Source organism: Platichthys flesus, chromosome 22 (assembly GCF_949316205.1).
Source record: "Platichthys flesus chromosome 22, fPlaFle2.1, whole genome shotgun sequence".
Classification (NCBI taxonomy): domain Eukaryota; kingdom Metazoa; phylum Chordata; class Actinopteri; order Pleuronectiformes; family Pleuronectidae; genus Platichthys; species Platichthys flesus.
In genome coordinates, this window is record NC_084966.1 from 3,730,284 (window position 1) to 3,751,766 (window position 21,483).

At 46.7% G+C, this 21,483-nt stretch overlaps 2 protein-coding genes across 2 annotated transcripts; one reads left to right on the forward strand and one right to left on the reverse strand.

Annotated features, from left to right (window-relative positions):
* Positions 1-1,101: 1,101 nt before the first annotated feature.
* enpp4 (ectonucleotide pyrophosphatase/phosphodiesterase 4) lies at positions 1,102-7,411 on the forward strand. The gene is made up of 8 exons (XM_062380537.1): positions 1,102-1,188; positions 1,908-2,136; positions 2,236-2,529; positions 2,692-2,796; positions 3,369-3,567; positions 3,642-3,815; positions 4,311-4,580; positions 4,775-7,411. Exons 2-8 carry the CDS (start codon positions 1,909-1,911, stop codon positions 4,894-4,896), a joined length of 1,392 nt encoding a protein of 463 aa, XP_062236521.1. The 5' UTR covers positions 1,102-1,188; position 1,908; the 3' UTR covers positions 4,897-7,411.
* Positions 7,412-10,955: 3,544 nt separating this feature from the next.
* Positions 10,956-17,910, reverse strand: xkr6a (XK, Kell blood group complex subunit-related family, member 6a). Its single transcript, XM_062380540.1, has 4 exons — positions 16,962-17,910; positions 13,772-13,968; positions 12,744-13,161; positions 10,956-12,573 (listed from the first exon to the last, which is right to left on the reverse strand). Exons 1-4 carry the CDS (start codon positions 17,537-17,539, stop codon positions 12,069-12,071), a joined length of 1,698 nt encoding a protein of 565 aa, XP_062236524.1. The 5' UTR covers positions 17,540-17,910; the 3' UTR covers positions 10,956-12,068.
* Positions 17,911-21,483: the final 3,573 nt, after the last annotated feature.

Below are 21,483 nucleotides of genomic sequence, written 5' to 3' on the forward strand. Positions count from 1 at the left end.
ACCAGCGTTCATCTTCAATGATCAGCGAGAAAATCTTAAAATATGAGGAGTTCTAAACTGAGTTTAGTGAATTTATTACAGCTGCAGCTCCTCTCGTTCAGGACGCACAAAAACACTTAACTAAAGTTACACAATCCACAAAGACTTTTGGAACCTCGTCTGGATAACCGGCGGCACAACGATTTTCTGAGCGCTTGCCAAAAAGCAAGTGTAATCCAAGATTCACATTATCGGCCATAGAAGTTTAGAGTGTAACCTGGTAGACGGCTTGTTTCACCTACACTGCTATTAACATGATTTATAAATGGGTGGGATATAAAAAAATAAAGCAAATAAATCTTGACAAGCATCCTTATGAATTCATTATTCTATCTCAGGTCTGAGATTGTAACCAATCCAAGTCTTTTTTATCAGTTTTAATAACTTTGAGGCGATGATCAAGCTCTAAAAGTCAGTTTTCCACTTTTTGACACAACTCGAGGTTTAAGGACTCGATCCTGCAGCACTCTGACTCTGACAGCCATTGTCTCGGCCATGCATTTCTAATTTAGACTCATTTAATGTGTCATAGCTGGCATATTTCTGTAGTGATTTCACTTGAATGTAAAGACGCAACCCTGAGCTACTTAATTGTGTATTTACATAGAATCGTCAGCTTCTGTAAAGTTAAAATATTTGCCTCTTTTCAACAGAAGTACACAAGTAAGTGAAACTTTCATTCCAACACATCCTGCATTTCACAAGCCAAGTTTATTGATTATCTGGACGCTGATTGGTCGCTTCACCTGTCAATCCAGTCACAGCCTCAGCGGAGGGGGACGTCAAGTCTGCGGGAACAAGATAAAAGACACACAGGTTATGCCTAAAAATAAAAGCAGTGTATTTTAAAAACTCATAAATATAACAGTTTGAAGATTTTAAAATCTATTTTGATTATGCTTGAAGAGCTTAGTTGGTATTTATGGGAGAAACCAGACTATAAATGTTGGTAATCTTAAAGTAAAGTAAATCGAGTTTCAAAGAGGGGTTTATTTTGAAATGCCTGACCGGAAGTTGACAGGACTAATGCTAGTTAGCGCGATAATGTGGTTTCGAGTGTGTCTTTGGGGCAGTCCATTCATGATGCTGCAGTGAGACAACTTCCACCATAATTGAGGAGGAGGACATCTACCGTGTCCACGCTGACAGGTGACCGCGTCCCGCCGACCACCGCCGCCGAGGCACCGGCTGTCCCCCCCGGAGCCACGTTAGCTTTGACATTAGCATGCTAACATGGGCTCAATCAGCTGTTTCTGCTCAGAACGGCAACTCACAAACTTTCTTATTGCTAATTTCATGTCGCACATTCTTAGTCTGGGATGTGTTTTTAATATTATTATAATATTATGAGTCCCTTTCAGTTATTAAGTTATTGTGTAGAAGCTGTTGTATACTTGTCTTTCTTGTTTTCACCTGTCACTTCCTGGTCGTGTGTGTGTGTGTGTGTGTGTGTGTGTGTGTGTGTGTGTGTGTCCGTGTGCGTGCGTGTGACCTGATTAGTGCGATCACATTTATTTGCACCTACACATTGGTCTCCATGTTTTAAATCGTCACATATTCACAGTGAACACTTCAGGTTTGAATATTAGAGGTTGTACTGAATTTAAATGTTCTCATCAATACGTATGAAACAGTGAAGTAAGTCTCACTCGCGTAAGAGATTAAGGAAGTGCCAAGAAATATTTGATCTCTCCATCATTCTGTATGTGTACATGTGTATATGTTGTGTAGCCACAGGTCTTAGTTCCTTTTTTGGTAACTCTAAACCCTTTGTTTTGGTCTGCACCACTGTACAGCAGTGCCTACACAGAGCCCCCCCCCAGCTGCAGGCATGACAAGATTCCTGTTTTTTGTTTAAATCTTCTCAGGATGTTACTGAAGGTGCTGCTGGTCGTCCTGTGTGGCCTCCCAGCCTCGGTCTCCGAGGCTCAGCAGGGGCCTCTGCCGCTGCTGATGGTGTCGTTCGACGGTTTCCGGGCAGACTACCTGCAGAGGTTCCCCATGCCGAACCTCAAGCTCCTGTACAGCCAGGGGGTCCTGGTGGAGCAGCTCACCAACGTCTTCATCACCAAGACCTTTCCCAACCACTACACCCTGGTAACCCTGCTTAAACTGCTTAAAACTTAAAAGTCCTAGATGGAGCATGAATCCACAGATATATATGTAATTTATATTTGACATTGTTTTTTCCTCCAGGTGACAGGGCTGTACGCTGAGTCCCATGGTATCCTGGCCAGTCACATGTACGACCCCGTCAGCCACAAGTACTTCCACGCCGGCCAGGGCGTGGACCCGATGTGGTGGAGCAAAGCTCAGCCCCTGTGGATCACGGCACTGGACTCCGGCTACAAGACGGCGGCCATGATGTGGCCCGGCTCCGACGTTCTCATCAGCAACCGCACAGCGACACACTTCCTGCACTATAACCCTAACGTGACGTTCCGGCAGCGGATAGGGAACGTGACAAAGTGGCTGCTGGGAAATGGAAAGGTAGACGCGCTCTGTGTGACATGTAAATCTTTAGTTAAATCGTCATTACTCTGCATTTCAACTTCTTTTCGTTTGCTCATCAATGTCCTGAAGGCCGTAACAATCGTCTCTGACTAGGCAGCAGCTGTAATCTGACAGTTTGGATCATTTCTTTTCCTCCAGGAACCGGGAGTAAAGTTCGCAGCTCTCTACTGGGAGGAGCCGGACATGTCTGGACACACATACGGCCCAGACAACACCACTGCCATGAGCCAGGTGCTGAAGGAGGTACAGTCATTTGATTACATTTAAAAACTGGCTTTGATCCGCATTTATATTATCTCTTGTTGTACGCTCAGCTCTGTCCTTTGTTTGCTGACTGCAAACTAAAGGTTAGGTTATTTTCACAAGTTTCAGCTAAGTGGTATTACGGGTGACGCCTGTGCAACTATTGACAATAGCAGCTTAACTATTGAACAGACAAGAATAGAACCTGTGCATCTGCAATGCTACAACATTAAGTTTAGCTTTACTCAATTTTGAGACATTTATTTATTTTTAAGTTACTACAATATTAGTTTATTATAAAAAATAAATAGAATCACCAACAATTGTTTTGCACCTGTACAAAATAGTACATGCACTTGTGCGTTTTGTGTGTTTACCCACATCCCTTGCAACAGCTGCAGCAGAATTTCCATCCATGATATAATCAGAACAGCAAATAAGCCTGTGGAGACATTAAGATGATAAAGTCTCAGTGAAAATGGAATAGTGACATATAGTAAGCGTGTCTTATCACCTTTGATGGTTCTTTAAATTTGAGCTGAACTCCTTTGACTCAAAGATTGGTTTGACAGGTTGACGACAACATCGGCCTGCTGGTGTCGAAGCTGAAGTCCACCGGCCTCTGGGGTCGAATCAACGTCATAATCACCAGCGACCACGGCATGACTCAGCTGTCGACCGAGCGCATCATACGTCTGGACGACTGCATCCACCCGGACGAGTACACGCTGGTGGACAGCTCCCCCGTGGCAGCCCTCGTCCCACATGAAGGTAACCAGGTTCACATCAGCTGACATGCCACGGCTCCTCATGAACTATTCACAGAAACGTGTGTTCCTGAGCAGATCCAAAGACAATCTTCTCTCGGCTGAGTACGTGCCACCCCAGTATGACAGCCTATCTGAAGAGGGACATCCCTGATAGGCTGCACTACCGGAACAACAAACGTATCCAGCCAATCATACTGGTTGCTGATGAAGGCTGGACCATCGTGCAGCGAGGGAACACGCTGTCCAAAAGTAGGTCTCTACGTTATGTGTTATTACATCTTTAATCAATAGACGTTTGTGTGTGTCTGTCCCAGGCTGCATCAACTTTGTTTTCCATTACACTGGAAGTTCTACAAATCACAACTGAATAATCCAGTGCTACTGTTTGACAGGAAAAACCTTCAGGACGGAAAAAACAAATGAATGGGTTCATATATGTTTAATATTTAGAAGTTAAATCATCTGGACACCTCAGGTAATGTTTGGCTGAAAGATAACAGGTTCCTCTAGTGGGAATGTTAGTAGGATATAAGATATCAAGTTATTTTTAAGTTGATAAGTAGACAAATACATTGGGTGTCTGCAGATCTATGTGTCCTTAATCTAGTTGGACAACATGTCTCATTGATTGTAGTCATCCTGGAAGATGTACTTTTCTTTAGTTTAGAAGTTATTACTAATAAACCAATCTACATCAAAGAGACTGTAGCCCCACCCACTACCTACTCCTCTTCTCTCCCTCAGTGGGCGATCACGGCTACGACAACTCCCTACCCAGCATGCACCCCTTCATGGCAGCGGTGGGGCCCAGCTTCCGTGAAGGTTATCGAATCAGCAATTTAAGGAGCGTGGACATTTACCCTCTCATGTGCCATCTGCTGTCGGTGCCCCCCCGGCCCAACAACGGCAGCCTGAGCCAGGCTCGCTGCCTGCTGGCTGCCGAGGCCTGTGGGAACATCTCCCTGGGGATCAGCCTGGTGCTGGGCATCTTACTGGTCCTCGCCATAGTTTTTTGTAAGTTAATATTTTATATATCAATGCATAATGCAAACCCCAGAGTGAGCATTAAGATATTAAATAAAAAGGGGACCCAGAATCGAGCCCTGGGGGACTCCACGCAGGGCTCATTTGTTTCTTCATTTGAACTATGAAAGAATGATCGGAGTATCATTAACTGATCAACAAACTAACAGGACTCGTCTCTTCAGTTCTTTTCAGGTGGCGGCGAATCCACCGGCAGTCGCGCTCCAGAGCTTTCCAGTTGCTGAAGATGGACGACGATGAAGAACTCCTGTTTGAGTACGACAGTCAGACCCGGTCACCTAGTTGAGCTCCAATAGGTACTTGCACTTAACCCACTCAGGCCGCCGCCCTAGATTTCACACTGGCATGGGTGCACTGCATGAATGTGCACACACAAACATGCAGTAGAAGGAGCTGCTGTTTATGAAGCCTTCAGACCTACTGACTCACGGGCTGTATTCAGAAAGCATCCATGTACCAAGAGTTTTTACTACTGACCAAATTTTAAAGAATTTATCCTTTAAACTTCAAACCACATGTATGTGTCTTGGCCTGCACTGTCAGTAGACTTTAATTAAAGATGGACGACCACCACTTTCACATTTCTGTACAAAAATGAAGCCAAAATATCCCAGGTACAGATGCTTTGATTCTTTTAATTTCAAATACATTAAGTATTAAATTAACCAGCAAATAAACAGAGAGTATCAGCATTTGTAGCCCTGTTTTAAAGAGCACTGTTTTTGTACTACTAAAAGTAGTAATTTTAGGCAAGTACTAAGTTAGTACTACTTATAAGCCACTTTTATATGGGCTATTCCTGATTCCTTTATAGTTATAATAGCCTTTTTATAATCACGTCATGTCCTAAAGGAGACTAAACTTTATGATTAGGCTTATTGATATCACGTCCATTCCGTCCAGGAGATATTTATATATTTTATGTATATGTACCATGTGATTGGTAATTTTCCATATTTTGGATCGGACCCCTTTTAAAGAGTAGGTCACAACAAACCAGCAAGTTCTGAGTCTCCATGACTCCTTAGTAGAAATCTTTCTGAGGGGATGTTTGTGCCAACGCCCCCGGACGTGAAGTTGTACAAACAGCTGTAAGACATAATAGTGAACACTAGTGGTGGTTCTATAATTTTTCATAATGTTACTGCTGTAAGAAAAAAATCATTTTACGAGAGACTTGAACCTGTGACGGGGAACCAGGGTTGTTCTGAGGAAAACTCTTTTTAGATATTTTAGACGCTACTGATTTTAAGAGATTTATTTAATATATTTCTGCGGGAACTGAGGTTACCTTCATTTTATGAGATTTTTTATGTAAAGTGTAGTGTAGCTATTTTGTCAGAAGAGGGAGCCTGTCACAAATTTTCTTGTGCAATGAGAAAACTCCCTCACAGATGTAGACGTTCTTATGATTGTGTTTATTTAGATTTTATTTTGAACTGTAGCTGTTTTATTTTGGAAACTGATACAATCTGAAATCATAATTTATTTCTTATTTTTATTAAATTATAGTATAATAGGTAAAAATCCTGTTTGCAGTACTTGATGATGGAAGTATTCCTTCTTATTAAGTACAAACCTCTTTAAAAGAGAAATACAAATACACTGTTCACTCACATTTACTCAAATCTAAAGGACATTACTTTGTGTTTTGTGTGTTAGGTCGAATTAAAGGGAAATAAAATAAGAATAAAGTCAAACTTTTAATATCAATATGGCCCCATTACTCGGCCTGAGACCGAAAGACTAACACATTGTTGGTTTTGGTCTTTTATAGGAGTTGTTGACAACAGCGACACTACAGAACAACACATGCTTCCGACCACACAGTGTTTAGGGATTTTTATGTGTGTGTGTGAAACATCATCATTCAACTGAAACTAAGGGAAGAAAGTCCACGTCTAAACTCTTTCCATGTTCTATTGTTGCTCATTTTTACACCTCGATTGTCAAAAAGAGGCTCAGAGTCTCAAAAGTATCATATCTATCATGTTGGATCATTAAAGTTACTGTTTCCCTGGGTTGGGAAGTTAAACTGAACTATGCAATTTCTGTCTGTAGTTTCAAAGACATTTTCAAAGACAAATAAATCTCATCAAAAGTCTGGACTTCCTGTTTGGTTACTTGAAGCAACGTAGGAATAAATGGAAAGAAAGATCGACACGCGTTTGGAAAAGTAATTTATATTCCTTTATATATATTTTTTTTTTTCTCCATAGCAGTCACAATGTTACAATGTAATAAAATGGTAAATATATAAAATCAAACTCAATACAGACACGAACATCTCTGTATCATGTTCAAAACCAAATGGACTGTACATGTTTTCCATTTATATCTGTTTTTATATCATTTAAAATCTGTCATCATTTCTATGTAGTTACTGTATCACTGTAAATCTTTGTCTCTTCACAGATAAATAGACTTTATTTTTCAGGAGGTATTGTAACAAAAATAACGTATTTCCTAACGCCGGCTGCCTGGAGCCTCTGAAAATATCATTCAACTCTTCCCCAGAATCCTTGAACACGGTCGTAGACACAGAAAACACGAACCAGAGACGTCAGAGCTTCTGGTTTCAGCCGGTTTACGGTTGGTCGGAAAAAACATTCGGTGTGAATTTGAGAATCTCTCCAGTGAGCAGACGATTCCTGAATGGTGGGTTTTTGTTTTGTATTTGTTTTAATGAGCTGACGCAGGAGCGGTTTGAACACGGTTGATGACGACAGCCATGGTTTCTGTCGTGAAGCCAGGAGGTGTGAGCCAGACAGCCGCTGACAAACAGCCAATGGGATTTCATTTTCGGGAGCTCACAACCTTGAAATATAAATATTAGCGGAGGGGCGAAGGGAATAAGTCAAATTTTAGTACAAATTTCACCAATTAGATGTAACATGTCAATTTGAGAGTTTTAAAGATCTTTAAAAGTTCTTTGTACTTTCCTTGTTTAATTAAACTTAAAACCAATTATTCTTTAAGGGATAGTTTCTCTTCAGATGGCCGTCTGGCAGATCACCTCCCAAAACTTCATCCTGCCTAACCATGTAATATCGGTGTGCTTATACTCAGGACAACACGATGGCACAGACTCCTACGAAAACACAGTTTCCAGTCAAGCCGTATTTTTCTCCTCATCGTACATTCTGGGTTATTTATAAAGAACATTTACTATCGGTACATTTGAACGAGCCATCAACGCCAACTCATGGAACATAGGAGGATTTGCAGACTAAGGTATTTACAATCAAAAGGCCAACTACAGAAAATCAAAGCTACTTTTGCACATCGAATTCTCTAGCGCTACTTTTTTTTCGTTTTTTCTCAAGCTGAAGAACATAGTGACAAAATAAAAGCTCATGGTAAATCTTACAGGTTTGACCCGGCTCTGTGCTTTCAGTGTCCAGATCTGAGTCGAACCACGGAAAATCGGCTTCAGTAACAGAATTTTTGTATTTGTGCCAAACCAAATGTCAGGATTTCCATTGCAGTTGAACTCAGATCTGGTTGAAACTGGTCTGAGATCCGAATCAGCGTCTGGCCTTGAGTTCTGCGAAACCAAGATGAGTGACGATGCTCCTCTCGCAGCTCTGGACCAAGCAACTAAAACTTTGGCTAAAGAAAACGCATATGAAGCATCACTGATACAGACACAACATTCACACACACATGTTCTCACACACACACACACACACACATCCTAACTACAGGCCTCATATGCTTTGCAGACCCTGATAATATAACTTTTGTGTTGATCCTGTCCATCAGATGCACATTTCTCAGTCGGGAGGTTGCGTCCATCGTGAATCTTGACCTCTGGACTCCAAGGTCAAGAAGCATTACACGGTTTTCTGACTAATTTGATCCCATCAACAAGCTTGATGGAGAAAAAAGAATAAATTGAAAGCATAAAAATGAACATAAACATATAAAAAAACCTACAAAGAAGTTAAACCAATGGTTCCATGGTTGCACATTAACACTTGAACCACCTCCAAAGGCTGAAAGTCATGACACAAACAGGAGTACAGTGATGTGGTATCTATTTGAAAAGGTTTTCCAAGCCCAGAGCTTTTCTTGCCTGCAACCTTGCATAGCTGCGGATGTGTGGCCATACAACAACTGACTGGATCCTCGTTTCCTCCAGAGTGGGCCGGGTTAAGGCTGCGGTTGTTTGTTTGTCTTTGAGTAAAGAGAAGAAACTCATCATGTGTAGTGTGCGGACTCGACTGTAGAGTCTGGATTCATGGATTGGATGGAACCTGAATCAAAAATGGGGATGACACCTGCAGTTTCTGAGGCTACAGTCGAGTCTGAGCGCCACACGTGATTGGTTCCCTACAAAGAAGGAACTGTGTATTGTTTTTTGGTTGTGTCAAACCTGATTTGGCTGTGTTAAACCTGATCTCTGATTGGCTGGAGCTCGAGGTGCGAAGGGGGCGGGGTGAGGGGTCAGCGCCGGGGGAAATGTGGGTGGGACAGCTGCTCTCGGAGCTCAGCATTAATCTCCCTCTAACAACACAGAAGCACATATGAAGTTATGACTCTTCAAACCTCTGCAGTAACCTTTTTTTTTCCTACAGGGGCACGTTGGCCCTCAAATCTAGAACATTCATGCAAGAAATTCACGATTACGAACGGAAAAGGCCCGATTGTGTTCTCTAAATGGCACGTGATCGGCTTTTAGGACGAGGAGCTCACACGGTACACTGTTACCCTCGTCTGTGCTCCAACACCCTGAACCCACGTCCAGTTTAGAGTGTGCACCTAAAGCAATCGCCACCATCCCGATGTTTGTGCACATAGCCATCATAGGAAATAACCCAGCTCCACTTTGTGTCGAGCGGTTAAGGCATTGTTGCTTTTTTCCACGGGGACGGAAGGTGTTGCTGTTTTTTTACGTACACTCTCCACACGAGGAGTCGGATTGATTGAATTACACCATTCGATCAATCCTAATGTGAAACGCTCTTCACACACTTTTTCTAAACATATTTGGCTAAATTCTTCACACCACTGTAACCACAACTATACAAAAACCACCCAGCTTGACTCAATAGCACCATATGAATATTGTTCCCAAATTATAAAGGGGTGAGGGATTATTGGACATCAGTGTGTCAGTGTGTGTGCGTCAGAGGTGAGGTAGGGACATCTCCCATGTTGTTACACTACTTCTAATTGTGTGTGTGTGTACTAAGCATATCTCGCTGCTGCGGAAGAAAACCCTGTGTGTGTATCAGTGTGTTTGTGTGTGTGTGTGTGTGTGTGTGAGCATGTACACTAAGCACATCTCCCTGCGTCGGAGACTTGCATAGCTTCTGCAGGAGAGGAAGAGCAGTTGTCCGTTTGGACGGAGCCTTTGGCACAGCCTTGGCCGATAACTGAAGGCAGTACTCAATTCAAAGAGACAATCTGCCCTTGTTGCACCATAAGAACATGTGTGTTTTTTTTATATTTGCACCATATGAAGTGGGATTAGCAGCCGATCGACTCTTGAGCTCGAGCGCGTTGCACCATATGAACACTGCTGCTGCTGCTTCGCACTAAAGCTACTTGCCAGTCTGCAGCGAGTCATTTGTCTTTCATTCGTTTTTAAATCAACTAGCACCGCGGGAAAAAGTGATGTAAGCTCGCTCCTTGGTCATATTGGGGTTTAAAGGGATATTTCAACATTTTTGTGCCTGTTTCCTTGACTCTGTTAGATATCAGCTGGTTCCCACTGTTAAGGGTTGACCATACTTTCTGTTTTCTTAGGCTACCCTAATTGGAACCATCAGAAAGTCTATTTGAAGGTGACATCTACAAACATTTGAATTGTATCATTCCGATAACTCTAAATCAGCAAATCCTTGGACATTAGCAGCTGAAAAAGGAGGGATTCCAATCAAGATATAATTTTCTGCCCTAAAAGCAGCTCTCAGCCTGCTCTCCACCTGGAGAAATGTGTTATCTGACCAATCTGGACAAGAAACTCAACACAATATGTTGAACTACCCCTTTTAACACAATTCATCCACTCTTCTCCTCCACCTGCTCAGTCCTCTTGGAATAAGAGCATAAGAGTATCTGAAATGGCTCCTGGCCGGGTTTCACCTGCTCTACCGCTTGTTGTGAAGCATCGAACGCCTCTTTCACCACTTTCCAAGCCTCTCGACCCCCCTCGCCGCCAAGCTGCATGAAGGCGGCTCGATCCCGGCGCGAGATCTCCAGAGCGACGCTCCCCGCCGACGGGCTGATGACTGATTAACTCGCCTGCCAATGTAACAGCTTGGATTACAGGGATAAACAAACAGAAAAATAAACAACAGGCATCACAGCTCAGCCGTGGGCGGCTTCGGAGGAGGCGACGCTGGACGCGACGCTGGACGCGGTACAAAGAGGAGACAAGTCATCGGGAGGGCCGCGGCAAAGTGAAGCACAGAACTGTTCTTCATCAGCTTCATGGCAGCACCGTGTGACCATGGGACCGACGTGATGAGGAAATCACACACGGGAAAATGTAGCAGACAGAGATCAGAAAGAATTAGTCTCAGATTCGCTCTCTCTGGTGAAAACCTGGATTTCTCTCAGTTCGGCCATCGTCCAAACAGGTGAGCACTTTTCCTTTTGGGGTACACGTGCAGAAAGCAGCGTCACCTTAATTACTTTTAGGTGTTTTTAATGTTCAATGGCCAATGTTTTGGGCTCTAGCTCCATAGTTAGAGTACACACATTAAACCGGTATCAATCTTATCAAACTCTGCCAAACCTATAGAGAAGCTTTAGCTCGCTGTATCGTTAGGTTTCTAACAATCCTCTTGTCTCATCCGATCATTATCAGTAACTTTATCAAAACACAACGAGTTCCACTGCTTTGTTCGCAGTCGACAACAACATGACGGTACGTAAGAAGCCTCCCTTCTCTACATAGAAAATATATACACCACCTTTTGACTAGACTAACGACAACACGTTCACAAACTCCTTTTACTGAAAAGTGACGTTTGGTCTTTTCTTCGTCACGTCTTTTTTATTTTACCGAAACCCGTGAAGAGTGTGAGCGACGCAACACAAACGGCATGCAGGGGTCAGAGACTCCGACGGAAACTGAGCTCGCTTTGACATTTATTTTGTTGTTGTTGTTGTTTTCTTCACAGCTGAGCGTAGACGTGCGAAATCAAAAGAAACGACGCCAGAGAAAGAGCCATCAGAGACGGAGGGATGGAGAGAGGAAGAGATGGACTCGCGCTGAAGCAGCTTGTTGAGTTGTGGCCCCACGAGGAGTGTGTGTGTGTGTGTGTGTCTGTGTGTCAGGAAAGTGTGAGTGTGTCCGATTGCTTTGGTGTCTGTGTGCTTATACCAAGTGCGCCCTTGTGTGTGTTTTTAGATATCTTCTCTAAATCTGAACATCTATGTATACAAACATCTTTTCATGGTGGCACATGTGCTTGTGTGTATATGTGTGTGTGTGTGTGTGTGTCAGAGTGAGGACTCGTACTGTAACAGTTCATACAGTAGGGGTCCATCACGGTAGCGGATGCCCACGGCAGCTGGCGTTATGTACTGCAGGATGTTTATAGTCCTCCGCAGGCGCCTGTCCACGTAGTGGGCGTCCCACGCCGGGTAGCGCTTCCTCGGCATGTCGATCTTTATGAGCGGCCCTCCTGGCTTGGACGTGGGGGGGGCCGACCTCACCTGGAACACGGGAAGACACGACTCGGCCACGTCCTCCTCCGACGGGGACTTGGTCATGTGGGCTGGGGTGGGCGGGGCGGTGGGCGGGGCCGACGGGGGCAGAGGGAGACCCCAGAGCAGCTGGGCACAGCAGGTGGAGGCGGGGCTCGGCTGCATGTGGGAGGTGGCCGGGTGGAGGAAGCCGTAGTACAGCATCATGACCAGGACCCCCCCGGCGAACGTCAGGTAGACGCTGCACAGTGCGGTGAAGGCGTAGGAGTCGGTCAGCACCGGGTCCCTGTAGGCGTACCTGCAGGGTGTTGGGACACAAGGGTTAAAACTCCTTTGTGTGTGTGTGTACTCTTTATACACTCTGTTGTGTGTTTATAAAAAGCTGAGTTTCTTTAAGCACCTGAGAAGAACAGAATTTTGGAAAAAAACTACACAAACTGGTTTGTCTCAGATTCTCTTTGGACTCACCACAGCCCAGTGAGGATGGTGTTCTCCGCCAACACCACCGTGTAGTACGCCACCATCCTGTGCCGCGTCTGGCCCTCCTTCACGTTGAACCAGCAGAAGATGTACACGATGCCCACCACCATGTTGAAGAGCACCTCCTCCCACTTGGACATGCAGAAGTCGGTGCCGCCGTGCACCACCCAGAAGGCCATGGCGCACCAGTGGAGCACCACGAAGATGCCGAAGTAGATGTGGAAGAGGGAGGCGAAGAGGGCGAGCGAGAGGACGCGGGACGAGATGGTGAAGAGGCGCCAGAAGAGGTGCAGCAGCGCCCCGCGGTAGCTCATGCCGCGCTGGTCGTCACGAGAGTCGCGCAGGAGCTTGTGGTAGGAGGCCAGCACCCAGGCGAGGGACAGGAGGGAAGCCAGGGAGGAGATGCCTACAGAGACGGAGCAGGGTCACAAGAGGACGGTTTAAAAACAGAGAGCAGAGGCGGATGATTAACAGGCTTCTTCTTTTTTTTTCAGGGGTCAATCAATCGGAGCAAAGTCGAGTCATGATTCCAAGGTTCCAAAATATATATTGAGTCATTGGGGAGGGGGGGGGTGTGATGATTTGAGCTCTAAGTAAGAGGCAGAGTGTGACACATAACTGTGTGAGTCTAAAATAAAGTGTCCCAGCTCCTGTGTGCATCCACCCCCTGCACTAGTCACATATTAGCATTGGATTAGAAGGAGTCCCGAACCTCCACTGATGGGGATGAATAACACCAGTGGGTGGCAGCCTGATGCATCGCCTGCATGAATAAGGAGGAGGCTGATGGACTTTGCTGAGCACATCCCTCGATCACTTCTGATTGTGTTCGACTACCTGAGCAACCACCGCTGTGCGAGAACCCACAGCCGCTCCGTCTGCAGCCACACACGACTGAGACCCAATGTGTGCAAATTGCTAATTACTGCTTGTGCAGCTGTTTATTTGTGTGCGCTCTGTGGGTGTTGTGTTTGTCGATGTGGCAGGGGGGGGGGGGGGCGCCGGGCTCCACCTACACTGCAGCGTCTCGGCCCGGTTCTCCTGGATCATGATGCACAGCTGCAGGACCAGCTGAGGCGCCGACTCCAGGAAGGTCTCGAGCAGCCGCAGCATGTTGACGTCCGCGTACTCGAACATCATGGCCCAGTACCACCGCCGCTGGTACTCCTTCTGCCGACGGGACATGATGCCCAGGTAGAGCGTCCTGATGTACCTGTACGGGGTCAGAGGGGGGGGGGGGGGTTGAGGACAGATACTCAATCCTACTGTTTCATCCTCAGTGACACTTTTCAGGCTCATATCAATTTGTCAGTGGATAGAAAATGCAGTTATTTTACAGTAATTTACACAAACTATCAAATATTTCCTGGTTCCTGCTTCTCAAATGATATATAAAGATCATTTTCTAACAAAGATCTATCAGGTAAATAATGAATAATGAAAATTATCAATCAAAAATGCAAATAGTTCAGTAACAGGAAGATAAACTGTTTGCTTGATGATACATTTGATGACATTGACTTTAGTTCTCACTCTTCTCGCTCTCCTTTGCTTTATTTGATCAAAATACAACCAAATCTAAAACCTATAATTAAAACCATACTCTGCTTCCATTTTAAATACATCCAGGTTCTATTAATAAAGAAACGCTTGGTGAGCAAACAGCCGTGAGAAGATTCTGATCCATACATACTGAGTGGATCTCTAGAAGTACAGCACACGTGGGTGGGATGTGGGCAGCGCTTTCAATTAAAAGTGCCCGAGGGCTTTTGCAGAGAAGGTGTGTGCATATGTGTGTGTATGTGTGTGTGGATTTGTGTGTGTGTGTGCGCATTTGCTCGAAATGAAAATCCTCCTCCTCCTCCCCCAGTGTGTGCATCACTACTGTACAGTGGAGGTCTCCATGTACGTGCCTTCCTGGGTGTCATCGAGTGCGTGCGTTCCTGCGCTCCTACATTATGCATGTTTCTGTATGTACGCCCATTACCGCCATCTGCCTTGAAACATACCAGCTTAATTCACATTTCATAAATAATGCAGCATCCGTAGGAAAAGCGCTTACACGTGCATGTAGGAGCCGTTTAGAGCTGGTTTCATGGATTTTGCAGCTTTAAAGCGAGGGAAAGGCCAAACTGCTGTTTGTCCTTGACTGGGGAACGATGAAGGGTAAACAAGCAGCACGTTTTGTGTGGCGTTTTTTAATCGTGGGAACAGGAAGTGGCGTTCGAGAGGAGGGTTGAATCCCCCCCGTGCGGCGTGGCAGGCGAACCTGACGGCCTCTAAACGTGCCGGCGTGGAGGGATTTGGTTTGAAAACCCCGTGTACCGAATACAGTAGCTCTTCCTCCCCCCACCACTCTCACTCTTTCCCTCGCTCCTCTTGCTCCTTTTTACTCTCCCCTCCCCCCCTGTTCCCTCCGACTGTGCATGTGCAACCTCTCTCCCTCTTTCTCATCATCCTCCTCATCCTCCTCCTGCTCCTCCATCCTCACCCCTCCTCTCCTCCACAGCCGCTCCATCTCTAAGCAATCTGTCTCAATCAGGCCATATACCATTTCCTTTGCGACATCATCACCACCACCACCCGTACCTCCCTCCTCCCTCTTCTTCTTCTCCTCCTCCCTCCCCCCTTCACCTCCACTTTCTTCAGGTGGGAGAATCCATTCTGCAGGCCGAGGGGGGGGGGGGGGGGGGGGGGTGATGATGATGACTGGGTGGGGTGGATGGAGGTAGATGAGAGATGTGTGTATGGGAGATGTTTTAACCCTACAACCACAGAGGGGCCAATGGGATAAGTGTAGCAGGCACAGCAGGATGTAAACACGCACACACACATAGACACACATACACACAGACACACATACACACTGTACTCTCCCTGATCCCTGCCCAGAGGCAAGTGGACACCATTAAGGAGTCTTCTCGGAGAGAGTGCTGGGGAGGCAGAATCACCGTCCTTGGTATAGAGGCTGAAGACGCAAGCGCACACACACTACTACTGCCTTCACTACTAGCAATGTAGTAACACTACACACACCTGCACAAGCAAACACACACAATATATCACACGGGGAGCGAGGAAGGCAAGGAATCTCAATTCGCAGTAGAATGAAGCGTCTGTGTGTTTCTGTTTTCTCCCGCCAGAGCTTTTAGCACTACGATTAGCACCCTCCCTGGTCCAACTGTGTGTATATGTGTGTGTGTGTGTGTTTGTATGTGTGTTGTGTGTGTGTGAGAGAGAGAGGGGGGGGGGGGGGGGGGGTATGTGTTGCCAGCAGCGCAGATGCTTTTCCTCCATGTACTCTCTACATGCGAGCTGACACTCAAGGGAAGAGCCATGACACCGGTCTCACACAGACACGCCCCCCACACACATACACACACACACACACACAGACACACACCACTGACTCCTCCATCCAAAACCTTTTATGCTGGGCATGGTGCTTAAATTGACAGTGTTTCTCTCTCTCTCTCTCACACACACACACACACACACACACACATACTGATTTCTGTTCTCCATCCACATCCAGATCATTGACTTAGAAGCTGTCCATGGTGCTGGAACACACACACACACACACACACACACACACACACACACAAACACACACACACATACACACACACACACACACACACACACACACACACACACACACACACTGATTTCTGTTCTCCATCCACATCCAGATCATTGACTTAGAAGCTGTCCATGGTGCTGGAACACACACACACACACACACACACACACACACACACACACACACACACTGATTCCCAATCCCCCATCCAGATCCCTGATTGAGACGCTGTCCATGGTGCTGACATCACTAACTTTACCTTTAACACATAGAGCTGAACATAAAGAGTTAGAGTGACATCACCTGTCACAATCTCAGTCATAGATGTGTGTGTCTGTGTGTGTTTGTGTGTGTGTCTGTCCTCCTCAGTGTCTGTGTGTCAGTCCCAGATAGTGTGTGAAGTGCTGGGGAGGTCATCCCTCTCTCCTCCTCTCCTGGCTGTCAGGATGAAGCAGCCCTTCTCCTCCTCTGCTCACATTGGGCAGACACACATTCCCCCCCCGCCAGCAGCATGAAGAGTGTGTGTTTGTGTTTGTGTGTGAGGGGAAAGTGTGTGTGTGTGTGTAAAGGGAGTGTGGTGCTAGGTGAGGTTCAGGTGTGTGTAGTTGTGCCCCCCCTACCTCCACACTTGTCCCAGCTGGAGGATGTGTATGATGACCTGCCACAGCCAGATGGTGGCCAGCTGCAGGCGGTCCCTGCCGGGGTACAGGCACCCCAGAGCCACCGCGCCCCGCTTGCTCAGCCCCTCCACCTCCCCGAGCCCCCCGCCGGTGTAGTCCTGCACGAACCAGCGGAAGCTCAGGGTCTGGACCAGCACCGAAGGCACCAGCACGAAGAAGAGAGTGAGGCCGAACCAGAGGTAGTCCTGCCGGCGGTAGTAGTCCGCCGCCAGGCACAGGTCCGTGCCAACGTCCCAGAAGAAGACGAGGAGGGCCAGGATGATCCAGAGGCAGTCCAGCCACAGCTGCTCCCGGGGCGGGCAGTGAGTCTCCCGGATCCCGAGCCCTCCGGGGGGCTGGCCCCCGCCGAGCAAGGAGCCGAGGCAGGCGGAGCGGCAGCCCCAGTAGCAGGCGGAGGTGCGGCAGCACTGGCAGATGTGGATCGCGGCGGAGTCCATCGGCTCCTCGCCGTCAACATCGTACAGCTGCGCGAAACCGCCGCCGACCCCGGCTTTGCCGCCGTCCGACTGCGCGGCCATGTTCCCCTTCCCGCTCCTGCCCTCCTGCGAAACGCACGACAACCGCACCGTGGTGCTTTCTCGCGGGGTGCGGACACCACGTCACTTCCCTCAAACCCGCTGCCCAGCTCCCTGCTCACGCGCTGCGGCGACTGCTGTGACTCTTGCTCGCCCGGGGCGCGAGGAGCCATCAGAGCCGGCAGCCGCGCGAAGGCGGCTCCGCTTCTTCTGCGTCCGGTCGAGGCTCCGCCACCGGACGCTCGTGGGCAGCAGCGGAATCGGTTTGCGTTCTAGTCCCGCAGCCCCGCATCGTCCCGTCCTGCGCGCGCGGTCATCTAGGGCGACGGGAGGCTATGACGTAATGCATCTCCCGATGCTCTCAAGACGCGTGTGTTGGTTTGTGCGCGCACTGGACACCGCGCTACCCCCCCACCACGACCCGTGCGTAACCAGAGACCCCCCGACTCCCACCTCTCAGTCCACCCGCTCCCAGGTCGCAGGTTCCCGGATTCACCTGCAGCCGCTCACCCGCTCCTCCTTTCTGCAGCGCTGTCTCTCTGCAGCCCCCCTCTCGCTCTCTCTCTCTCTCTCTCTCTCTCTCCCTCCCTGCCTCTCTCTCTCCCTCTCTCTCTCACTCTCTGACTCTCTCTAACTCTCTGACTCTCTCCTCTCCTCTCTCTCTGTCTCTCTCTCACTCTCTGACTCTCTCTCTCTCCTCTCCTCTCCTCTCTTACTCTCTCTCCCCTTTCCTCTCTTACACTCTCTTACTCGCTCTCCCCTCTCCCCTCTCTCCTCTCCTTTCCTCTCCTTTCCTCTCGCTCTCTCTTCTCTCTCTCTCCTGCTCTCCCCTCTCTCCTCTCCTTTCCCCCCCCTCTCTCTCTCTCTCTCTCTCTCTCTCTCTCTCTCTCTCTCTCTCTCTCACATCTCTCCTTTCCCCGTTCACCCCACTCTCTCTCCTGTCTCTCTTTCTCTCCTCCCAAGTGCACATCTGCACGCCGGCTCGTGCACGCACATGTGCGGTTGGGTCTCACCCACTGCTGCTGTAAAAGCTAAACAGTGATTGTTTTCTAATGGGGGGGAAATAAAACAACTATTTTTTTCTCCATCTGCAAGAGGGGAAATGAGATTTCCACCTTCTGCCAATCATCTCTCAATCAATCATCATCCTTTCTTCCAAGCATTATCCCCCTCCATCCCTCTGCACCCTCTCCATCCATCCCTCCATCATCCCCTCCAGTGGGCTGATTGCCCTGTGGCTCTGCCAGACTAATCATCCGTAACATATGTGTATGTGTGTGTTTGTGTGACTGTGTGTGATCCCCACAAGGCAAGAAGGGATCACACATACAGGGATCTAGGAATGTGAGAAACTTTGATGGTCAGTGTGTGTAAGTGTGTTTGTGAGAGAGAAAGAGAATAAGAGAGAAAGAGAGAGGAAGGAGGGAGCCAAAGTAGATGGAAAGCTGAGGGGCTGAGAGAGAAAGAGGGATGGAATTAGGACGGATTTAGGAACTGGATGAAAGAGTGGGTTTGTGTGTGTTTCGCTTGTGCATCCTTGTGTGTGTGTGTGTGGGACAAAGATAGAAAAGACGATTCAGGCTGAATTGGTTCAAAAGGATAAAGAGATCGACAGCAGGGAGGATGAGTGGAAGATTTAGGAATTGTTGTTGGATGGAAAAGGGGAAGTTTTGATCTGCAGAAGCATGAAAAGGAGAAAACTTGATTTACCACTTGAATAGGGGAAGAAGAAAAAGAAATGTGGAATATGCTTAGGGGTTTTAAGGAGAAGGAAGTCATGAGGGGCAATAAAATATGGATCTCTTTTGGAGGATGATGAAGGTCAGAGGAGGAAAACGAGGGATTCCAAGGGGAAGGATGGATGAGCAGAGGGATGGAGAGAGTGCAATGTAAATGTATATAAATTTAAATTGGCTTCCTGTATGTTGCTGTAATAATAATCCCTCTGACAAAAATGTAGCCAGTAATGTGGTTAAATTGAGATGGAATGCACACACACACACACACACACACACACACAGACACACACAAAATATGCCTCTCTTCCTCGTTCTCGTAAGCACTTTTCCTCTCTCTCTCTCTCTCTCTCTCTCTATTGCTCTCTCTCTCTATCTCTCTCTTTCTCTCTGTCTCTCTCCGTCCATTGGAGATTAGCCTCTCTGTTGTCATGACAACCTTGGCTGTGCGGCTGAAGGACAGGGAGAGGGAGTCGAGTGTTGTATCGCCTCGTGTGTGTGATTGTGTGTTTGACGGCAACACTGGAGTCATCAGACGTCTATCACGATCTTTAGGAATTAAAAAAAGAACAATTCCTCAGATTAAGTCGAGTGTGGACGTTGTGTCACATCTGGAATCCAAAGAAATTCAAACTTTTCTCCTCAATTAAGCATGAAGGCATCTCCTGGACACCAGATCTAGAAGAGATAACGACTTTTAAAAATTTAAATAATGAACAAAGAATAACATCACGTGCAGTAAAAGCAAAATAACTGTCACAGTGAGAGTTTCATTCGGGCTGAGAACGAGGACAGAGCGAGATAAGGAGTCATTCTAATTAATGTTCCTTTTTTTGGGACTTTTCCGATGGCGTTTTAAATATGTCAACATTTGTGCCTCAGCTTCAGGACTTTGGAGGAAGAGACTCCACATCGGGCTGAAGGTAGTTAGCTGATTTAAAGAAGGAGCCACAAGAAGGAGACGAGTTTCAGAAGCAACAACACTGCAGCGATTGTTACACAAACACAGGGTTTATAAAGACACACAGTAGGAAGGACAACAAATATTGTAGAGACTAAAGGGAGTTGCATGAACATTAAATATTTCAATGTGCAAAGATACCTCAGCCTTCATATACAGCGCATAGGAAATACATATATGTGTAAATAATGGATATACTTACTATTGAAAAGTAATGATTTAAGTAAGTACATTTTTTTATTGAAACCATTTCAGGGTCAACAAAACGCACTGATGAGGAATCTCCACAGAACAGAAGACCTTCAGTGAACGTCATTATTTACACCAGGTGGTTTGAAGTGACAGTGGACGAGTGTGATTATGAGAAGAAGCACTTTAATGTAAATGATTTTTTTTTTGGGGGGGGGGGGGGGGCAAGGTCAACAGTCAGAGCTGCAGCGAGCGAGCGCAACCGTCAGGGACACCGGGGTCAACTCAGGTAGAGAGCAATTTATTATTTATGAAGAGCTTTCATGAGCGCTGGCTGCAAACATGTTGATTTCAAATGACTTGGTGTAGAGACTGAAACTCATGAGCTGCTGCAGGAGTGTGATGCTGCATCATTCAGCGAGGACGGCCGGGGCAATTTGCGAGAAATGCTTCGCTGCTCCGAGTCGTTACTCACGCTCGGGCAGAGCAGGAGGCTTGTCCGAGGCAGACATGTATATTTAAAAAAAAAAAGCTTGTTCGTTTTCTGCAAAATTCCAAACATCTAAAAGGAGCTTCAGTTGGTTTTGAGCTGAACAAACAGAGAAGAGAGAAGACTCTTCACTGTCTTCTTGCTGCGATGGGGCAGAAAAGAAAACCGCTCAGGTTAATTGAGGCGTCGTCTCTGATTGGCCGATGAACTCCGGCTTCAGTCGGCTGAAAACAGAAAACACGTCCCTGATGATTTCCGATTTGATGTGAATCCTCCACTCAATTCAAATTAAACTACAGTGCAGTCGGGAAATCATGTTGTAGATACAAGTCAATGTGTTTTCCCATGGCTGCATTAACCATTTATAAGTCCTCAGGGCAGAAATGACCTGCTTGGCCCCCATTCCTGTTTACTCTGCCACCACAGATGCAGTTTGAAACCCCACCTCCTCCATGTTATCGAATGGGATCAGTCAGAAACACACATTGATGCTTTCTGTCGTTTTTAGGTGGTACAAATGTGATCTTTCAACACCAGCTTAGCCACTAGCAGCTCAATGTTTGTCAATGTT